A 19,149-nucleotide genomic window follows, 5' to 3' on the forward strand; every position below is an offset into this window, starting at 1 on the left:
AGTGAAACTTACCTATTCGTTCGTAAATTTAATATTGTGCTATGCTAACGGGGTGCCGAGCCGTTCGTTCGCGACCTACGTTAAGCCCCGCTTCGTAGCCGACGCTGCCGTCCCTGAGCCCGCGCGTTATACGCGCTCGGATTGGTCAGTGTTTTTGCTTAATAATTCAAAAAGGAAGCTTCGGACCACTTTTTCACAAAGGAAAAAGTTGTTCAGAATTACCCCCCCTACCACCATCTAGGAGCGTGAAAATGCGTTACATGACACCCTGTATACCTTGTGTACTTCTGCATTCATGATTTCAATGTATCGTAGCTATGATGGCACCTGGGAATTTAATATAGCCTAACCTAACCCAATCTACTCTACCTAATCAGTGAATTAAGTTATGTTAGGGTAAAGTGATATTCTGGTCGCCTAACGGCGACCAGACACAGGTACTGAAATTCAAAATCATAAAAATTAGTTCAATTTAATTTTTAAGCCCACCCGTAATATATGTATATATATATTGATGTCGGTCGCCGTGCTGCTGCCCGCAAAAACAGTAGAAAAGCGGCGATCCCATACTGATGCGTACGTTGTCACGGACACACACGGATGGCCCGAATTCAATGTGTTAGTTTCAACAGTTTTTCGAAAATATCTCGAAAACTAAGGCCGAGCGGCGGTTATATGTATAGGAAAAAGTTGTTCAAAATGTCTAATTTTACAACATATTTAAATTTCATCAAAATCGGTGAGGTGTAATCTAATCTCAATAATTACCTGATTGTTTTCCTTGGAAGATATCTTTTATCGAACAATGGATTCTTCAAATCCAATTATATCGACTATGAGTCTCGAAAAAAGGATTCAAAAAAGAGAAAGACTTCCATATCCACAGGAAGTAGTAAATTTACTTCAAATTCCTTTGATTCCTGAATCCTATCCTGTTACTGAAGCCGAAATCTGCGATAAAAATATATGTACAGCACAAGGTGCGAATAAAATTATAAACAATTTGAAATCGAGCGCCGGAAGCGGAAACGCTCAACGATGCCACATTTGTGTGGGGTGATGGTAATGCAGGTCGTGTTCGGTAATATTCCCACTGTCGGTAAAGGCGTGCTCCTTTTACCTTCACCTCACTACACGCATATAATCACCGACGCGCGACGATCTCTCGTCGGTTATATAATTCATACACGGCAGTTCCACAGAGTTCTCGGTATAGTCAAAGAATTAAAGCAAATTTTTAGGGTTTTCACAACATGTATAATATAAAGAACAACAACGAAACAACATCGCCACACCATTCCCCGCCGCCGGTTTGCTCCTTTTCGGAAAATTGATCGGTAGTTGTCGAGCAGTTTCCGCCGTTTTTAAATAGATGGCGCAAGGGTCAAATTTGAAATTCCTGAAGTGAATATTCCTTCCAAGCAATTTAATTTTGTAATTAAACTATAATTAACGTTAACACGTCACCAATAATATAACACAAGACTATTAATACTAAGTAGCCATAATACAACAATGACTACTGTTAAATTTACAAGAGTAGAGTTTGGAGGGTCAAATATATTCACGCACTCAAAAGGCATACATACAGTTAATTAAAATATAACATGCATCAATTGAATTCAATTATTTTCAATTTTGAATAAACATTTCATTTGATTATTGTCTTTAGTGATACATATCGAAACAATTATTGCAGATTATATTTTATAAAGAAATAAACCATTCAGAATTAAATTATTCTTTGAGATCAGCCTCAAGTTTATGTGACTGATTAGTAAATAAATAACTTTCAAATAAATACATTTTAATTAACATATCTTATTTTACATTCGAACAATGGATAAGACAATTATTATGAATTATCCAATAAGAAGAAGGAACTCGAAAAAACGAGACTTCTGTTCTCTTCTTAAATTGTTGTATACTACTAAAATTCAAAAGCTTAATGCTATTATTTTTTTTTTCGTCGTGTATTCTCTGTGCGTTTGTTTCATCAACTCTTTCGGTAAACTACAATTATTACCAAAAGAATAGCGAACTGAGTGGACAAATAAACATATTTCCATTGTTGTAACCAATAAATATAACGTCAGAGTGTGATCACACTTTCACGACCTGCTCCCACTCCAATCCATTTAACTGAAACATTAACAATTAATAAACGTAGTACTTGTACTTATTCGTAACATTGTGGAACAAGAGATAATAAAATTAATAAATATATTACCTGGTACACTAAGATAATCTTCTATTAATTGTATATATTTCCTGGCATTAGAAGGCAATTTTTCTAAAGACCGTACACCCTCGGTCATTGATTGCCAACCATCCATAGTTTCGTAAATTACTTCGACTTTTCCTAAATCAGAAGTGCTACTTGGAAAATAATCTATTTCTTTACCATTTAATCGATATGCTACACCGATTTTAATTTTTGGTAGTGTATCTAGAATATCTAATTTCGTCAGACATATCGATGTGTACCTACAATAATTTGAATGACGAATGAATATTACTTTTATGCATTTTTTATGATGTTAAACATTATTAAGAAAATATTCCTTACCCGTTAACCATTGCAGTAAATTTGAGAAGAGTTAAATCTAGCCAACCACAACGCCTTTTCCTATTTGTGGTAACTCCAACTTCGTGACCTTTCTTTTGTAAAAATTCGCCTGTAGCATCTAAAAGTTCAGTAGGGAATGGACCATCACCAACTCTTGTAGTGTATGCTTTAACAACGCCAACAACTTCTCCGATATAAGATGGTGGAAGTCCAAGACCAGTACAAACACCACCTATACTACAGTTAGAACTGGTAACATAGGGATAGGTCCCAAAATCTATGTCCAGCATTGCAGCATTTGCACCTTCAACTAATACTTTTTTCCCTTCACGTAATGCATGGTGTAAATACTGAACTGTCTCCCTTACCAGAGGTCTTATTCTTTCTGCATACCTAAAAATAAATACAACATTTGTTAGTTTAATTGTTTAGATGCCAACTATGAAGTAACGAACGGGGAAGTATACTCACTCTTTATACCGTTGAAGTTCTGATTTCACGTCAACGTGAAGTGCCGGGAACATTTTTTGATAGGACGTCACCAACGTATCAAACTTTTGTGAAAATTTATCAAAATCTCCAAGAAGATCACCGATCCTAAGTCCATTTCTGGCAGCTTTGCTTGAGTATGTTGGCCCGATCCCCTTTTTAGTGGTACCAAGAGACTGATTACCTTTTTCTAATTCTTGAAGGCCATCCACTTGTTGATGAAAATCAAATACTATATGTGCCCGATCGGAAATTACCAATCGTTCTTGCCAATTTTTTAAACCTTTTGCTTCATTGCTCTCCAATTCTTCAAAGAGACCTGGCAGATGTATTACTACCCCATTTCCTGCAACAATTATGATAAACATAGTATTAGATATTACAATACATTGCTTAATTAAAAGAAAGAATAGTAATATCATAATCTCAATTTATTTTCATATATAAAACAGGGTATAAAGCTATAATAAAAAGAAATATATAAAATTCAATTTTTTATTACAGCATTTGTTTTATTTGATATGGGGTACGTTTATTATGATATTTAAAAATATTCAAAGGCTATAAACATCTTTTTCTTTGCATAATTTAAATTTATTTTCAAGCGGTTTCGAAGCGGATACGCTTGCTTGCGGGCACCTGGCGGGCGAAGTACGAGTTGCTTCGAGAGGCATCGACAATACTCGTGTGCATCCGGCGGATGCCCGCAGACGGGCGTGTGACGCTGGCCGCTGGTCTATAACGGGCGTTGAGCAGAGGCGTTACTAACCATGTCGAATACAGACAACCGTAATTCCACAAGAGTGATTCTCGAAGAACTTGACGCCGAGTTATTTATCGAGGAGGTAAAAAAATTTCCCGAAATATGGGACCTGAACTCCGAGGAAAATAGGGATAAAAAGAAAAAGAATGCGGCATGGGAGAAAATATGTGAAAAATTCTGTGCGAATTTTGGAGAAAAGACCGAAGAAGAGAAACAAGATCTCGGTAATGTAATGTATAATTAATCATTACACATCATATAAAGCTTATTTTGTCATAATAGCTTGCGAATATGATTTATAAAATAATTAGTTTACTTGTTTCTATTTTAATTCGCTGTAAAACCACGTATATAATTAAATGAATTTCGAGATTTTTAAAATTTTCAAATTCTAGAGTTAGCATATTTTCAAATTTATATTCGCCCTATTTTATATCGAAACTAGGGCATGTTTTCCAAGGGTCTTTTTAAAACTTAAGTTTTGAAATACGGAACTATTAGAAATTGAAATAAAAAATTATAGTCCGAATCAACTTGAGCCAAGAAAATTATAGAGCAGAATTAACAGCGTTCGACGCATGTGCGACACTGTCAGTGGTGCTGAATGCCAATGTAATGCATATAGTTGCGTCATGCACGGAATTGTTTCAGCTTATTGCAGCATAACATTTGTCACTGTTATCATATGATTTATTATATTTGTTCAAAAACCGTCGTCTAATCACAGAAACTGTGATTTGTAAAATAATATTCTATTTATTCTTTACATGAAACTTATTTTTAAGCTATTTGCTCGTATTGAGGATCACGATAGGATCACTGACAGCATTACCGGTGGAACCACTGATGGGTACCATTAGGAACTCTGCCTTATCACACGATGAGATTAGATTTTATACAAAGTATTTTAAATATTCACGCGGGTATTTTTATAATTTAAATATGCTTAAATATTCATTAAATAATAAATCAATATCAATAATTGATAACAGTATATTTGCATAGTAAATCATAAGGACCTGAATCATTTTTCAATTTCGCAGTTTTCTTTTTAAAATATAAATTGAAAATTGAATAATTGTTATGTTATTATGAATCACTCTTTGTATGCTTTTGGACGTAGACGATCAATAGTTTAAAAGGTACTTAATGTGCGCGCGCGCGCGCGCAAGGAAACTATTTGAAAGCAGCTGTTAAGTCTAATTTAATGGTAGAGTGAGTAAGGCTTGGAAAAATTCATTTATTATACTTATGGAAACGATTGAGCAAGTGTTATAGTTAATAAAGCTTAGTTTACCAGTGCCAACTGGTAAACCAGTGATAGAATTAATTTAACACGATGCTATCCCACTTTACCAATTAGTTTTAGTACTCTACTAACTTTATACTTACTCAATCGTTTACACAAGTAGAGTAAATTATTTTTTCCTAGCACTGTAGAATAGAGTGTAATAGCAAGTTAGTAAAATAACTCTACTACTACATAGCCTTTTACCACTACAAGATCCTAACCGAAAATGTTATTTCTTTTTTCAGTTAAAAAACATATGAACAGATGGAGAAATATACGAGATCAATATCTGAGGACTGTCCGCAAGAAGAGGAGGTACAGTAACCATAACAGACAATATATCTATGCACGTCGACTGTCCTTTTTACAAGAACTGGATAAAGCTGCAGCTACAGCATCCAGTTTGGATGGCGAAGAAGCTGAAGAAGCAGTAGCTACTGATGATGATCAAATGAATATGCCTTTTGTCACAAGCATGAAGGAGGAGCCATCGATAAAACAACAGAGGGATCTAGACCCATGTTTAATTGATCATTTACAAACACCAGTTCCTTGTAGCGTTGAAGAAATTGATGATGATAAATCGTTCTTTAATTCCATACTTCCTTTAGTGCGGTCATTCAATATCGAACAGAAAATAGAATTCAGATGCGAGGTTCTAATGCTTATTAAAAAAGTCAGGACATGAAACATTCCATCTTCTCTGTACACATTAACATCCATGCAATTATTATACAACAGTGTTCTGTGTACAAATATTATGTAATATGTAGGTATATATTTTTATATGTATATATATGTATGTATATTCGTGATCTTTGTATCGTTTGTACATATTTTATCAAAAATCTTATTTAAGAAGGATATATTATGAAGTATGAGAATTGTTTAACTTCATGTGATTGAAAGATAATAGAAGTGTGATAGGGGAAATAATATGAACCAAAGTTAATGTAAAAAATAAATAAGATTAAAAGCTTTGTTCTTCGATGTTTCGTTTAATTGTCCTACCATATTTTTGTATGTTACTAGTTTATAGTTTTTCATGTATCAGTAGAAATTCTTAAGAAAATTCTTGGATGATTAGTGAACAGCTGATCACGTTACCATAAACGACACTTACACAGAAGAACGCGTGTAGATAGTGAACACTCAGCAAATATTATCAAACAGTAAGAGATCATTCCACTAGCGTTTGTTGTGTTAAAATAAAAAGTCAAAGGTGAATGACCTTTTTCTGTCAGTGATGCTTGCTGCATATGTTTACGCCTATCTAAACGTGATTCTTTGTAAGAGTCGCCCCTTTCATTGACTACCTTGATTTCATGACATAAAAATATCGCAAAATAACACTTACACTATATCAGTTTAAAGCTTAAGATTTAATAAAAAGAACTATATAAATATTAATGTACCACAAGAACTATTTTATGGTACTTCCATGCCATCAAATCATGCAAAACTTTACATGCTTCGAAATCAGCCATTGTTTGTTTGTAACTGGAAAATAAATATTCTATATTAAAAATTTTAATAAAAAATTTATGTAATTATTTTTAACAAACTTTAAACTTGAAATTGATATATCGTAAGTGGCATTTTGTAACACTTTTATGTTATCAAATCATGTCTAACTTTTTATTCATAAAAATAATTAATCTTTTACAGAGAATTTAAATATTATCCTCGTTAAATTTATTTCCGTGTAAAAATTGAATGTGTAAATACTTTGTGATGTATTTATGTTACTGCCCAGAGCAGTTCCATAAATCAAGTGCAATCAAAAGGTAAACAACAAGTGGTTACACCTTTTATTTGACATTCATAAAGCCTAGATTAATCGATAAGAATCGAATCAAGGATAATTTGAATAATTCAGTGGATATGCTTATAAAAGTAGGTGAATGTCAGAGAAATCGTCGAGAGATACGTAACGATGTTCTACATAGTTAAATATCAAGAAAAGATTAAAACTACAGACTTGGGCCTTATTAAATAGTCTATTATTTAATTTATTTTACATTGAATTTATACATACCCGAGACAAACTGTGTAGAAAACGGTGCAGTTAATATCTGTTACTGTATACGGCTAAAATTTCATTTATTTTCAATATAGATTAAACATTCAATAACTAAACAATAAAGAATTTCTAATTTTTCTTTTCTAATTATGCAAAATTAAATAATTCCATTGACTAATGATTCTTTATTTAACATAATTAGACTAAAATTGCACCTTTTTATTTATGTTCATAAGCAAAACGAAACATATGAAGATAGAGTATACGAAAATTAATGAAAGTGTTAAACATAAATTTTGTTGATTTGTAAGATACACATATACGTATGAAAATCAGAACGCTCAAATGAACTTTTTTGAATTAAAAGATACAAAAAAGTATGTTTAGGACATAATTTCAATAATTGCCAAGCAAAAGTAGATACCACTTCTCTTCTGAATTTGATTGATATTTCGTTAAATGGCACATCATGTTCGCATCCCTTCCACGGTGCAGCTTATATAAATACCAATTTAACCATGTGTCAGAATGTAACGTTAAATTATCCTTGAAAATTTATTAAAGCTTTACGTCACAAGTTTACCATACGTCAATCGTTATTGAAGAATAAATAAGAAGAAGTACATGGATTTAACGGAAATGTGTAAAATGATAATAAAAGAAGCTGAAACAACAATGTAATTTATTTTTTAATCAAATTAAAGGAATATTCGAAACTTCGAAATTGCATTGAAAAAGATCAATCTTATTCTTGATAATTGTTTAAATCATGTCCTATAAATCTTTTTTAGTATCTTCGATGCTCGCTGTTTTATTTTATAGAAAAATTATTTATTTTCATTAAGAAAATTAAATAACGAAGAATTAAAAAATTTAAGATTACTGAGCCATTTACCGGTTCATTTTTCCTCTCCACTATATTTTCAACAAAACAAATAGTTTTTCAATGAAATAAAAAGGAAAGCAAAATGTAAATTCAAAAAAGAAGTTTGACTGCTTTGTTTGACCAGGCTCGATCTTATCAGAACTATTGAACAAATTATTGCAGACCATCATGATCGAAAAATAATTACCTATTACAGACGTGCATCTAGGATTCATTATTCCACTGGGCAGAAGATGGAAATGGAACTCCGCACCGTCTACTACTACAGTATGCCCGGCATTGCTTCCTCCCTGCAAAAATTAAAATTTTTCTTTTGCTCCCTGTGCAGATACTTTTTTTTTGCTTTATCTTTAATTCGTGTATTCCGATATTTTTTGTCAATTTAGACAATGAATAGAAAAAAAAAAAACTTAAATATACTGTCTCATGCCAATTTCTAAATTGAAGCAACAGCCAATTCATTAATAACTATCTTATGTAACTGATGCAATGTTGAAAAATAAAATAAAATAAAGAAATATTTAAAACGTCTGATTGTACTTTTTCAATCATTGTACAGAATAAAACAAAAAATGTATTTAAGATTTTCTTTAATTTTACCACACCCTTCCTATATCTTTTCTATAGATATCTTATCTATAATAGAGCGGTTGAGATATTGAAGAATTTATTTTCCTACAAACTGATAATTTAAAACAGACGTTTTCTTTTATTAATATTTTTCCTGCTTGTTTCTCACAGTCTTCGATACTCTACGCTTTTCAATTTTTTTCATTTTTGCATGCTACTTTTATCGCCCGTGATAAAGCTCTGCAAGGCCTTCTCATTTTTGCACATTTGACGATTCTTTGGCAATATTTCAATTTATAGTTTTTCTAACTGAAAGCTAGATTCCTAGGGAGCTTCTTCTTTTTATTTTTCAATCCCTATTCGGATACATAATTTTCAAAATAAGCTTTGATTTTTGAATTTTAAACGAAGGGAAACAAGTATAGAGGGAAAGAAATTTTTGTCAAGGAAATTTGTTATCAATTATTACTCCGTGAACTTTCAATAAAAATGGTTATTATAATATAAATGAATACAAAACGCCATGTATGTTAAATTTATGGTTCTCCTGAAATGAAAAATGCAGATCTCCTTTGTGCCATAGTAGAAACCCAAGTAATTAATAAGAGAATCGATAAGTAATTAATAACAGAAGACTACGCTAAATCAGTGGGGACTTAGCAACTGAAATTCCGAAAGAATTTGCGACGCTAGTATTCTTATATAACTACGTAAATGCTGACTATACCCAACAATACATTCAAATGACCCATGAAACATTAATCTTACTCTTTTTTTCTAATTGCTTTTAATTCACCGACTCCGTATAATCAGACACCATAGATTTCAAACGCTGAGTCAGCCTGTAAGTCTATACGTGTGTATTTTATTCATCGACGATCCGTCCTATTCGAACAGAAATATTCTTGGAATGAAATTTGAAATTGTACGAGGGAAAAGCGAGACGCAAAATATCGTTTCGCTTAAGGAAGAAATAAGAGGAAGAAAACCGGATCTTCTTTCCTTACTCTAAAGGATACACGTGCATGAAATTGCTTCCTCTCGAATTGAAAATAGAAATGTATTATATCGTTGCATACTAAATGTGAAATTATAAAACTGGAAGCAGCACCTGATTTCGGGCTTATGCAATAATTGCCAACTAGTGCCAAGAGGTACAAAAGACTTGATATATTGGAATTGCTTGAAATAAAATATTTCTTTTTATGTTAACATTGACAGAACAATGCAAAACGTCAGTTATTGCTAATAAATTTTAATATTTTCCTGGCCATTTTATAAAATTAATAGGTTTCGTTATTTTTTTTTTCCTTTTTATTAAGGAAATTTCTATTAGCAATTTTCAAATCTTAATTTAAAATAAAACTTATTTTAATATTACATCCTAACATTCTATAATTATTTTATTTCTGTCTCTATTTTCGTTTAGTCTACTACTTTCTCTACACCAATTATGTACATTCAGTTTAGGATGATTAAGTGGATTCAATTTGTCAAACATAAGTAATTGTTAAACCATTTAAAAGAATTATGAGAAAAATTACGACGTGTTATTTACCGTATAAACGTTCCATTATCCAATGACTCACAATTATTAATATACATTTATAAATTCTAAGAAAGATTTCGATAACATACGGATGTCCCAGTTAAACTATTTAATTCCATAATTATTATTTCCTCTTGAAACATAAAATAAATCAGGTACCTATTTTAATTGCCAGAGAATTAATTAATTCCCTTTATCAGGGTTCAAAGGTTTACAGGTAAAAAGGAAATTTTTCCCAAAATGCAAGGTCCGTCAATAAATAATAAAAGGCTCGCGGATATCGTAAATAATATTCAAAAGTTTGGAAAAATTTCCAGCCTACATCAGATTCGATGATAAGAGGTGGCTGTTAGCGAGTAACGCAGTTAATTACACTTCAAGGAGAAACGAGAATGAAAATCTCATTATCCCACGCAATTAAGTCAACGCTTTTGCTATGGTAACATTATCCTTCTGCGCAACGAGTAAATTTCGAATAAGAAGTGCAAGTATTTATTGCAGTGATAAGACTAAATGAATATATGTATGTGAAATGACTCGTTTCATCCGCTGAAATAAATTAATCGTTGAATCAGAGATTCAATGGAAAAGAACACCAAAGTTTCTAATTATGTTACCGAATGGAAATACGTTAATTAATTTTTGGATTCGGCTTATAATTTACATGAACTTGTTTTTAATTACTTGCTAATTATTTTTGCAACGTTATAACGTAATAATGAGCTTTAATCGCTCTACTAATGAGACATGAATTCTCCTCAACAATTCATTGCTAATCGAAGACAATGATAATTAATGCGCCAAAAAGAACTATTTAAACGAGACTGCAATGCGCATAATGTATTGGTTTATAACCAGTTTACATATCCAAGAGATTGTTGGATCAATTCTCGTCGAAGACAAAACTTTGTACCAGACATTCATTACAATCGTGCTATTGGAAACAATAATATTGTTTCTTTTCATAATTCTTTATTATTAATTGCAGCTGTAAAGATGATATACCGTATTGCTTTTGAAGTAAAGTTTAATGATTGTTTTGCAAATACAACGATACATATGTATCAACAATTTTACTACTTTTTTTTTAAATGAAATTGCATATCTTTTTTTCTTTTTACGTAGATCGATTCTTCGAAACATTTTACGTAAAAAAGTACTAAGATATAATGTTAAAAAATAAACAATTTGAGAGATATTTTAATCCATTACAGTCAACTTATGTTGTTAATGCTTGTTCTTTAATAAATTAAATTTAAATGCGAACTATTTTATACAAAATATTAATTAGATTAATTAGGTCACAAATATCATAGTTAACAAGTGAAAAATTGTAGCGTATCTAATAGTTCAATTTCGATAAGCAATATCACAATAGATATGAGTATATAGATACTCATATAACATAATTACAACGTATTGTAGTTACACATATAGTTTACTGATATGCTCAAACCATAAAGTTTGAAGTATTAATAATTCATATAATTTATATTTAAAATTTAACAAGCATTAAAACATAATATACTTGATCAAATAAATACAATACTTTTGTGTATACATATACACACGTGAAAGATGCAATACTCTTTTCACTGATATATTGCATCAAAAAGATTATATATTTCAATGTCAATTGAAATAGCTGTTACATAATAATATATATGTTTCTAAGAATCATATATACCAATGCAGGTATATACAGTTTGCATATTGTTTCATATATTTGTGTTACAATGAAATATAGCCATTATAACATAAAATGTACTTAGTATACTCTCATTACATGATTAATTTTTAATTAAAAATCATGAAACACTGTTCAAAAGGGATGAATATTTAAATAAGAAGACACGTATAAATAGATAAACAAATAGAAAAGATGAAACATAAACTATTATTATTTTTATTGCAACAGAAGAATGTTAATATTTAACTCTTTATAGATGAATGTAAGATGGTAAAACATAATGATCAAACTTTATATGATGGAATAATAAATAGTATTGAAATATGAAAAATGTTGAATAAAAACATATCAATTTAGAAATGATACTTTAACCTATGAAACTTATGATTTTAATACTTAAATTAAAATAGTCAAAAAGGAACAGATAATAAAATATTAAAATAGAAAAACACTAATAATCACGTGACATAGCGGAAAAAAATAGGGAAGTAGGAATGTTTTTTCTATAATTCAAAATAAGATAATATGATGAGAGAAACATAATAAAAGCTTCTGGGTAAAGAAACAGCCGTGTAATGTAGCAATTTTAATAGTAAAGTAACAACTTTTTAATTACGAATAAGTAAGCGTTTAGACATTTCTATCTAAAAAAAGGTGGACGAAAATGAAAAAATGGCGGACTCACCTGACACCTGCAGACGACGTCAGCATCCGTGGCAAGCATATCGACGACCTTGCCTTTACCCTCGTCACCCCATTGCGCTCCAAGAACGACAGTAATTTTAGTCGAAGTACTCAACATACATTGTTTTTTTCTCGGAGAAGCAAGAACACCATCCCCGTTTGCTTGCTGGACGGAACGCTGCATCTTTGTGTACGAAAGTATTCGTAAGTTTTCGTGGGATTGAATAAACTGCGCGCGCGCATGTAACACAGGAATCGCCGCGCGACTGCTCAAACATAGAGTGGTATGACCGTTTAACTTGCCTTATATTTATCCGTCGAATGAAAGGACATCTGGGGAGGGAAAACTAAACATTGAAAGATTAGACAATGACTATAGTAAAATAAGACTCATTTAGAACAATCCTAGATCAATATAAATTTAAATCTCAGTATTAAATACAGTTTATAAAAATAATATTCATTTATAATTGCCTGAGATTATTTATTTAAAATACAAAAATATTATTCCAGCTATGTTATTCCTATTATAAATTATATTACATGATAAACGTATCTTTCCTTATATATTAGTACAAAACTCACGGCGTTCCTTAGCACGTCGGTTTTGAAACCAGATCTTTATCTGAAAGAAACAAAGTTATAAATGTATACAGAATGTATTTAAAAGTACAAATAATATTTCTCTATTTTAAAAAGACCTCGAAAAAATATGTGGCGCCATCTGAAAATGAACCTTTCGATTTCACCAATAGAGGACTCTTTTCCCGCTATAGCGGTCTTTTTAAAATCGAAAAATTTCGATGAATTTTCGGTATCAATTTATTCAAAAATGAAACTTCATACAAGCAAAGAAAAAACTCATAAAATGCAAATATACCCTATTAGGCGGAATTTTTAACACATCAGACATTTCCATAACGTCATGTCTCATTAAATAAGCGGAAGTTTGAAATTTTTGTTCAAGATACTCGAGTTGAAACATTGAAAATGGTATTCGAGGATAGAAGCTTGGCTTTCTTTTACTTTTACCAATTGTTGGTTTTCTGGGTATTTTGGGAGGTTTATATCTTGTACAGTGAAGCCATTCTAATTTCTCTACATCTCGTACTACGTCCAGTTTACCTCTGGAAGATTCATTTTCTTCTTTAATTTCATTTTCAAACAATGAATATTTATTTTGTGTTGTTTCGACATTGTTCCTTAAATTCTTGTATTGTTTTATTGACGAATCATTGGTATCCTTATTTGAACATTTAAAATGACTATCACTTTGATATTGTTTTAATTGTTTCTTCCGTTCTTTATTCAATTTCCCGTTCTGGTCTCTTGATATGAAGGGTTTATCACTTATCCTATTTCCTTCTTCAACTTCAGCTATCAAATTTGATTTCGAATCGATGATACATTTATCAGTACTATTAGTTTGCAATTTATTTTTATTCTGGTTATATTCAGAGCTTTCCACATCTAACGAATCATTACGATATTCGTTTAAAACTTTCCCAGAATTTATTTTATATTTTTCTTCTATAACTTCACTTTTCCTTTGGAAATTTAAATCACAATTTTCTGCTTCATTAATTGTAAGTTCATGACTTATTCTCCGACTACGAATTGTACACTCTTCTTCAAAATATTTTCTCGAATTTTTTACAGAAGAATCATCATTTACACTTAATAATTCTTGGTACTCCTCGCGATCATTTTGAATGGGTATGCGTTTATCTGCCAAAATACTCTCGATACTGAAGTCCCTCGTTTTTCTTACCGGCTTCATGTCGAAGCTTCAACTGTAGCTGCTAAATAAACTCCTCTTTATATATCACCCTAAAGTACGTTCTACCATAACGACCCCAAATTTTGCCAACTTGCGGTCGCTGAGGTTCGGTTTCGAATTAAACGCATAGTTGAACTTTTGATGCTATCTTGTCCGACCAGTGTTACGACCTACAGCGACTTTCAACCTTAACTTTCTTTGCACATAACATACTTTTTTTCAGCTAAACGTAAAATTACTCTTCCTGTGCTCCAATCTCAAACTTAACATCTTCTCCTTTCCCTTTCTTCTACCATTTTTAATTATCCTTAACTTTAACATGTTAGCTGCTGTATTAGAGGGGTTGAAAATTCAATCAAGTACAATGTTTAGTTTTCACAATATTTTGTTATTTTTATTAGCCATGATTTTAAGTAGCTCATACGAGTACTTCTAGCCAAATAAAAAAATTTCCAATGATAGGGGCGATGAAGGGGGTAGAGTCTAAGATTGAAAAATTGGGTTGATAAACACTGGTTGACTGGTACTACTCGAAAGTATCATGTAATCTAGAACACATTATCCATGGAAGTATCGATCGGTGTCCTCTAATAACAATGTAATTGATACTCTTGTAGGGAGAGAAGAGAAAAGATTAGTTTAAGCATGGATGCATCCCCTTATGCAATGATTTGAATGGAGCAGATGGAATGCAAGGGACGTCCGTATAATTGGACAACTGTTGAGTATCAGGATTATCCGATAAACACCATAAAGGGAACATAAATATTTAGACATTTTTACGTCACTTGTGGTACACTTGAATTGAGCAGCCCTTATATTAGGAATACAGAGAATGATAGTAATATGGTATACCCAATTTAGTTTTTAACTCAGAATTGTTAAAAAGAAATAGCTGATTGCTATCGATCTTGAGAGAAATTACGGAGAGCCGGGAGAGTTAGGAGAAACCGAGAGAGACAGGGCAAGAGCCCAACTTAAATGGACTTCTATCACTCCTATACGCATTTCATTTTCATTATTAGGAAATTTTTTTCCGTATTTAATAATTATTTATAGCAACAGTACGATAATCATTGTAATTTTATTTGTTAATGATGGTTTTATTTTAAAAATAGGGTGTATTTAAAGTTGGTATAGAAGAAATCTGCATTATCTACTAAACAAAACTATTGTAGAAAATACTGCTACAAAAATTTACATATCAAAGTGACAGCCACGTGATAAAAACTGTTAAAGTATTAAGCACGTTCTCCTATCTTAAAGATGTATAAGAGTAGGAGTTTGATGATATATATGAATTACTGATAGTGTTATTTAAATATATATTTTAAGATACTGTAAAATTCAATATAGGTAATAATTTAATATAGTAATAATAATGTTTACTTATATTCCTCTATTATTTAATATACTACTGTACAATGGTTGCATAAAAAATTGTTTATGTATACCAATGACGGTATGCACGTTTTGAATAATCCTTAGGATTTGAAAATACAACAGTATCAAAAAATCTCGGTTCAAAACATTCTGGTCTATCTTTATAGAACACTGGTTCTCCAAAAAATGTTCCTACTTCCCAGTTTGGATAATTTTTCATCAAGTCAGCTTCTTCATCCCTTAAACGTCGCATATGCTTCAGCAACCTGTAATGAAAAATATTCTTAATCTTTAATACATTTTGAACATAAACATGTTTTTTAAATATCAACATCATTAACTAATCAATGTATCATTGAATCATAAAATAATATTATTTCCAACATGAAATTATCAAAAAGAGATCTTACGCTCTATCCCTTTCTGCTTCTAATAAGGGATAAATTGCCAATCTTGAACTTCTCATTTCAATTTCACTTCTTCTAACATCTCTAAGATTTAAATAATATAAATAAGATGCACCAATAGAAACAGTATAGAAGAGTGCAATACCAAGACGACCTAAAATTAATTTTATACTTATCATAAAATACATTCCATATATATATTTTCAATTTATTTACATTTAAACAATATTAATATCTAGATTTAATCTAGATCAATATCTAGAAGTGCTTAATTACGATCATTTGTTATTAGATAATAGAATAATAAAACTACAGATTCAGGTATTTATACCTCCAATAACTCTACGTAGTTTAATTCTTTCAGTTTGAATAGGTGAATATCCTCCCTCGGGTGGTAAATCCTGAGGTCCTAATTTAATTGTAGCAACCATATTTAATTACAAATTTCACAAATGAAACAGAAACCAACACAAGCTATATGGTCGATTTCTGCCATAATAAAGAACTATATGCAGTGACTCTATAGTCACTGCTGTATGGATCAAAACGAGTACGAGTAGCCCTACTGGTGGATGTAACATGAACTAAAAGTATTTTTCACAGTACTTAAATGGCGGGAATTTGTAATATGTAAGGAGTAAAAATTATTTCTAAATAATAGTACATATATTTTATTTATAATTACTGCTACATGCACTATATAAATTAATATCATTATAATTTTCCTTTCTTTTATGCTAAGATAATGTTATGAAACGATTTCAAATTATAATTATTTATTATTTTATCAATAAAGTATCAACGAATTTGTTAAATAAAATCTTTAAATACGAAATCGGCGAAAGAAATACAAAAATTATGCATATATAATTTAAATAATTTTAGTTAACATCACAGGTGCATACAGTAATTGCTGTTGTACCATAACAATATTTTCAAAAATACTGTATTAATTTTATATATTTAAATATTTATAGAATACAAACTTATCATATATGTCTTCACCATAGTGATACTTGTTAAATACTCTATTACATAACTTATTGTCTACATTATGTAAATTCAATTCTGTAGAACTTTAACTTTTAATAATATAAAATATCAACCCAGAAATAGGGATTAACCATTATAAAATAATTAAGAAAACAAAAAATAAAAAAGGAACAAAAAAGAAAATGTATAATTTAATCACTCTTTTTATCACCAGCTGACTGAAGTATTTTACCATGTTCATCAGTTAAACGATCATATTCCTTAGCAAGAGATGCAGCTTGTGATTTTATGACTTCTTTATCCTGTTTCTCTTTTGTAAGCTGATTTTCTAATTCTTGGTTTTTTGCTTGTAATTCCTTAATTTGACCTTTCAATTCTGATAGCACTTTATCATGCGCTTCGTTTGAGTCATTTTGGGCACTTTCTCCAGTCGTCTTTTGAGATAATAAGCTTTTCGCTGTTGTAGTTGCTGACTGAGCTTGTCGCATAGCAGCTTCACTCTGTGCTAATAAAGTAGCTTGAGCAGAAATTAAGATCACAAGACGACGTATGACAAGGCTTAAAAATAATGAAAATCCAGACATATAATAGTTTCTTTGTGCTCTAAACAATCTCAGATTACCTGTAAAAGACAATAATAAATTTGAAACTTTTATTCAGATAATTAGAACACGATATCCAATAAATTCCAATATATACTTTGCATTTCAGCATCCAAATGTACACCATGATCGTTATGTTCAATTACAGAGTACTTTCGCATTTCTCTGATAGCATCTAATAGGAATAAAACTAATATTGAAAGTAAAATTAAGAAATAGATGGATGCTTGATTACTTAAACTTTGCAAAAATCGAGACTTAAAAAGTTTCTGCCATCTGTTTGGAGGAAATATTGGCAATACCAATAATAAAACTACAGCAATTTCAGTATAAAGAAAACCAGCAATTAATGTCCACTGTAGACTCATTTTTTCTCTTTTTTTTTAAACTTATGCAAATACCTGAAAAAATACAATAAAGTGATATTATTACTATGAAATTCTTACATTTTTAATAATGTTTATAACAACTGCTAAACTTAAATGTAAAATGTAAAGCAATGTAACCTATATATGTACCTATTACCATTTTATTAAAAATGTAATCTATTTTTTTCATTTTCTAATTATTTTTTGAGTAATACTTTCAACAAAATCTTTCATGAGTCATGTTTTCAAAGATTATATACAATAAAAGAGTTTAAAATTATACACAATAATTACCATGAGCAAGTAGAAATTTACGGAATTTATGCTTCTATATATTGTAAATTAAACTGTTACTATTATGGTAATAATTTAATAATAAATATTTCAATATATACAAAAATTAACTAAACATGTTTTAATTAAGATATGATTCTTAGAGGAAACATGAATAAGAGATGTTTTATGCTAATGTTCTGGACATGCTAATTCCAGAAATAGTTTGCGAAATAGTTTATTTAAACTAAAAGCTATACGAGTGTACTAAAAATAAAATTAAACAGTAAAAATACACACCGGTAATTGGTACGAGACGTAGATAACGTTCAGTTCAAAGTACATGTAACCTCAGGAATTTTATAAATAAACCTCATTTAATGACGTCACAGTTAGATTCTCGTTTCAGTTGAATATGCCGGAGATTATTTGCAACGTCTAGTTACATATATTATCAACTTTCTATGCTTTCTATTTAGATACTTTTGTCTGACAGTTATCAGCAATTTTCTGATTCAGTTAGTGACATTGACCACTAATTGTAAGTTATAAAAAATGATGACTGTATATTTTAAATACATATGTATGTATATGTAAGTATAATTTTTTTACATATGTAAATTGATAAAAATTATACACACTTTGTTATTATACAGGGTGTCCCGTGATTCTAAACAACATTTTGCTTCACCAAAATGTCGTTTCTAGCTTTGTTTTTGAGTTATTAACGAAAAACACTGGCCAATCAGAGCGCGCCTTTAGTGCGGGCCGAACCACGAGAGCGTTGGCTTTCAGTGGCTTTCAGCTACGCTCCGTCGTGGTGGTGAAC

At 30.7% G+C, this 19,149-nt stretch overlaps 5 protein-coding genes across 6 annotated transcripts; 1 reads left to right on the forward strand and 4 right to left on the reverse strand.

Moving 5' to 3' along the window:
* Positions 1 to 1,790: 1,790 nt before the first annotated feature.
* On the reverse strand, positions 1,791 to 12,786 carry LOC114874352 (adenylosuccinate synthetase). Its single transcript, XM_029183551.2, has 6 exons — positions 12,516 to 12,786; positions 8,209 to 8,311; positions 3,041 to 3,404; positions 2,570 to 2,962; positions 2,231 to 2,487; positions 1,791 to 2,142 (listed from the first exon to the last, which is right to left on the reverse strand). The coding sequence occupies exons 1-6, from the start codon at positions 12,696 to 12,698 to the stop codon at positions 2,093 to 2,095; spliced, it is 1,350 nt and encodes a 449-aa protein (XP_029039384.1). The 5' UTR covers positions 12,699 to 12,786; the 3' UTR covers positions 1,791 to 2,092.
* LOC114874354 lies at positions 3,571 to 6,094 on the forward strand. Its single transcript, XM_029183553.1, has 2 exons — positions 3,571 to 4,045; positions 5,358 to 6,094. Exons 1-2 carry the CDS (start codon positions 3,829 to 3,831, stop codon positions 5,798 to 5,800), a joined length of 660 nt encoding a protein of 219 aa, XP_029039386.1. The 5' UTR covers positions 3,571 to 3,828; the 3' UTR covers positions 5,801 to 6,094.
* Positions 12,773 to 15,587, reverse strand: LOC114874353 (homeobox protein MSH-B). The gene is made up of 3 exons (XM_029183552.2): positions 13,395 to 15,587; positions 13,100 to 13,139; positions 12,773 to 12,861 (listed from the first exon to the last, which is right to left on the reverse strand). Exons 1-3 carry the CDS (start codon positions 14,292 to 14,294, stop codon positions 12,809 to 12,811), a joined length of 993 nt encoding a protein of 330 aa, XP_029039385.1. The 5' UTR covers positions 14,295 to 15,587; the 3' UTR covers positions 12,773 to 12,808.
* Positions 15,588 to 15,673: 86 nt separating this feature from the next.
* Positions 15,674 to 16,611, reverse strand: LOC114874355 (NADH dehydrogenase [ubiquinone] 1 alpha subcomplex subunit 13). Its single transcript, XM_029183554.1, has 3 exons — positions 16,416 to 16,611; positions 16,088 to 16,238; positions 15,674 to 15,943 (listed from the first exon to the last, which is right to left on the reverse strand). Exons 1-3 carry the CDS (start codon positions 16,513 to 16,515, stop codon positions 15,739 to 15,741), a joined length of 456 nt encoding a protein of 151 aa, XP_029039387.1. The 5' UTR covers positions 16,516 to 16,611; the 3' UTR covers positions 15,674 to 15,738.
* Positions 16,612 to 16,949: 338 nt separating this feature from the next.
* On the reverse strand, positions 16,950 to 18,838 carry LOC114874387 (B-cell receptor-associated protein 31). Of its 2 annotated transcripts, none has more exons than XM_029183609.2 (3): positions 18,621 to 18,838; positions 17,777 to 18,080; positions 16,950 to 17,699 (listed from the first exon to the last, which is right to left on the reverse strand). In XM_029183609.2, exons 2-3 carry the CDS (start codon positions 18,045 to 18,047, stop codon positions 17,269 to 17,271), a joined length of 702 nt encoding a protein of 233 aa, XP_029039442.1. In that variant the 5' UTR covers positions 18,048 to 18,080; positions 18,621 to 18,838; the 3' UTR covers positions 16,950 to 17,268. The 2 variants fall into 2 exon arrangements, with proteins under 2 accessions (XP_029039442.1, XP_029039443.1); XM_029183610.2 differs by lacking the exon at positions 18,621 to 18,838 and adding an exon at positions 18,342 to 18,511.
* Positions 18,839 to 19,149: the final 311 nt, after the last annotated feature.

The sequence above is a fragment of the Osmia bicornis genome, chromosome 10 (genome assembly GCF_907164935.1).
Source record: "Osmia bicornis bicornis chromosome 10, iOsmBic2.1, whole genome shotgun sequence".
Classification (NCBI taxonomy): Eukaryota; Metazoa; Arthropoda; class Insecta; order Hymenoptera; family Megachilidae; genus Osmia; species Osmia bicornis.

Coding starts and splice junctions, on each gene's coding strand:
- LOC114874354 (XM_029183553.1), top strand. CDS start 3,829: ATGTCGAATACAGACAACCGTAATTCCACAAGAGTGATTCTCGAAGAA. Junction 4,046..5,357: donor AGAAGAGAAACAAGATCTCG/GTAATGTAATGT, acceptor TTCTTTTTTCAG/TTAAAAAACATATGAACAGA.
- LOC114874352 (XM_029183551.2), bottom strand. CDS start 12,698: ATGCAGCGTTCCGTCCAGCAAGCAAACGGGGATGGTGTTCTTGCTTCT. Junction 2,488..2,569: donor TTTACTGCAATGGTTAACGG/GTAAGGAATATT, acceptor AAATTATTGTAG/GTACACATCGATATGTCTGA. Junction 2,143..2,230: donor AGATTATCTTAGTGTACCAG/GTAATATATTTA, acceptor TTAATGTTTCAG/TTAAATGGATTGGAGTGGGA.
- LOC114874353 (XM_029183552.2), bottom strand. CDS start 14,294: ATGAAGCCGGTAAGAAAAACGAGGGACTTCAGTATCGAGAGTATTTTG. Junction 13,140..13,394: donor TAAAAATTCCGCCTAATAGG/GTATATTTGCAT, acceptor TGTTTCTTTCAG/ATAAAGATCTGGTTTCAAAA. Junction 12,862..13,099: donor CCGACGTGCTAAGGAACGCC/GTGAGTTTTGTA, acceptor TTCAATGTTTAG/TTTTCCCTCCCCAGATGTCC.
- LOC114874355 (XM_029183554.1), bottom strand. CDS start 16,515: ATGGTTGCTACAATTAAATTAGGACCTCAGGATTTACCACCCGAGGGA. Junction 16,239..16,415: donor ACTACGTAGAGTTATTGGAG/GTATAAATACCT, acceptor AATTAATTTTAG/GTCGTCTTGGTATTGCACTC. Junction 15,944..16,087: donor GAAGCAGAAAGGGATAGAGC/GTAAGATCTCTT, acceptor TTTTCATTACAG/GTTGCTGAAGCATATGCGAC.
- LOC114874387 (XM_029183609.2), bottom strand. CDS start 18,047: ATGAGTCTACAGTGGACATTAATTGCTGGTTTTCTTTATACTGAAATT. Junction 17,700..17,776: donor TTTGGATGCTGAAATGCAAA/GTATATATTGGA, acceptor TGTCTTTTACAG/GTAATCTGAGATTGTTTAGA.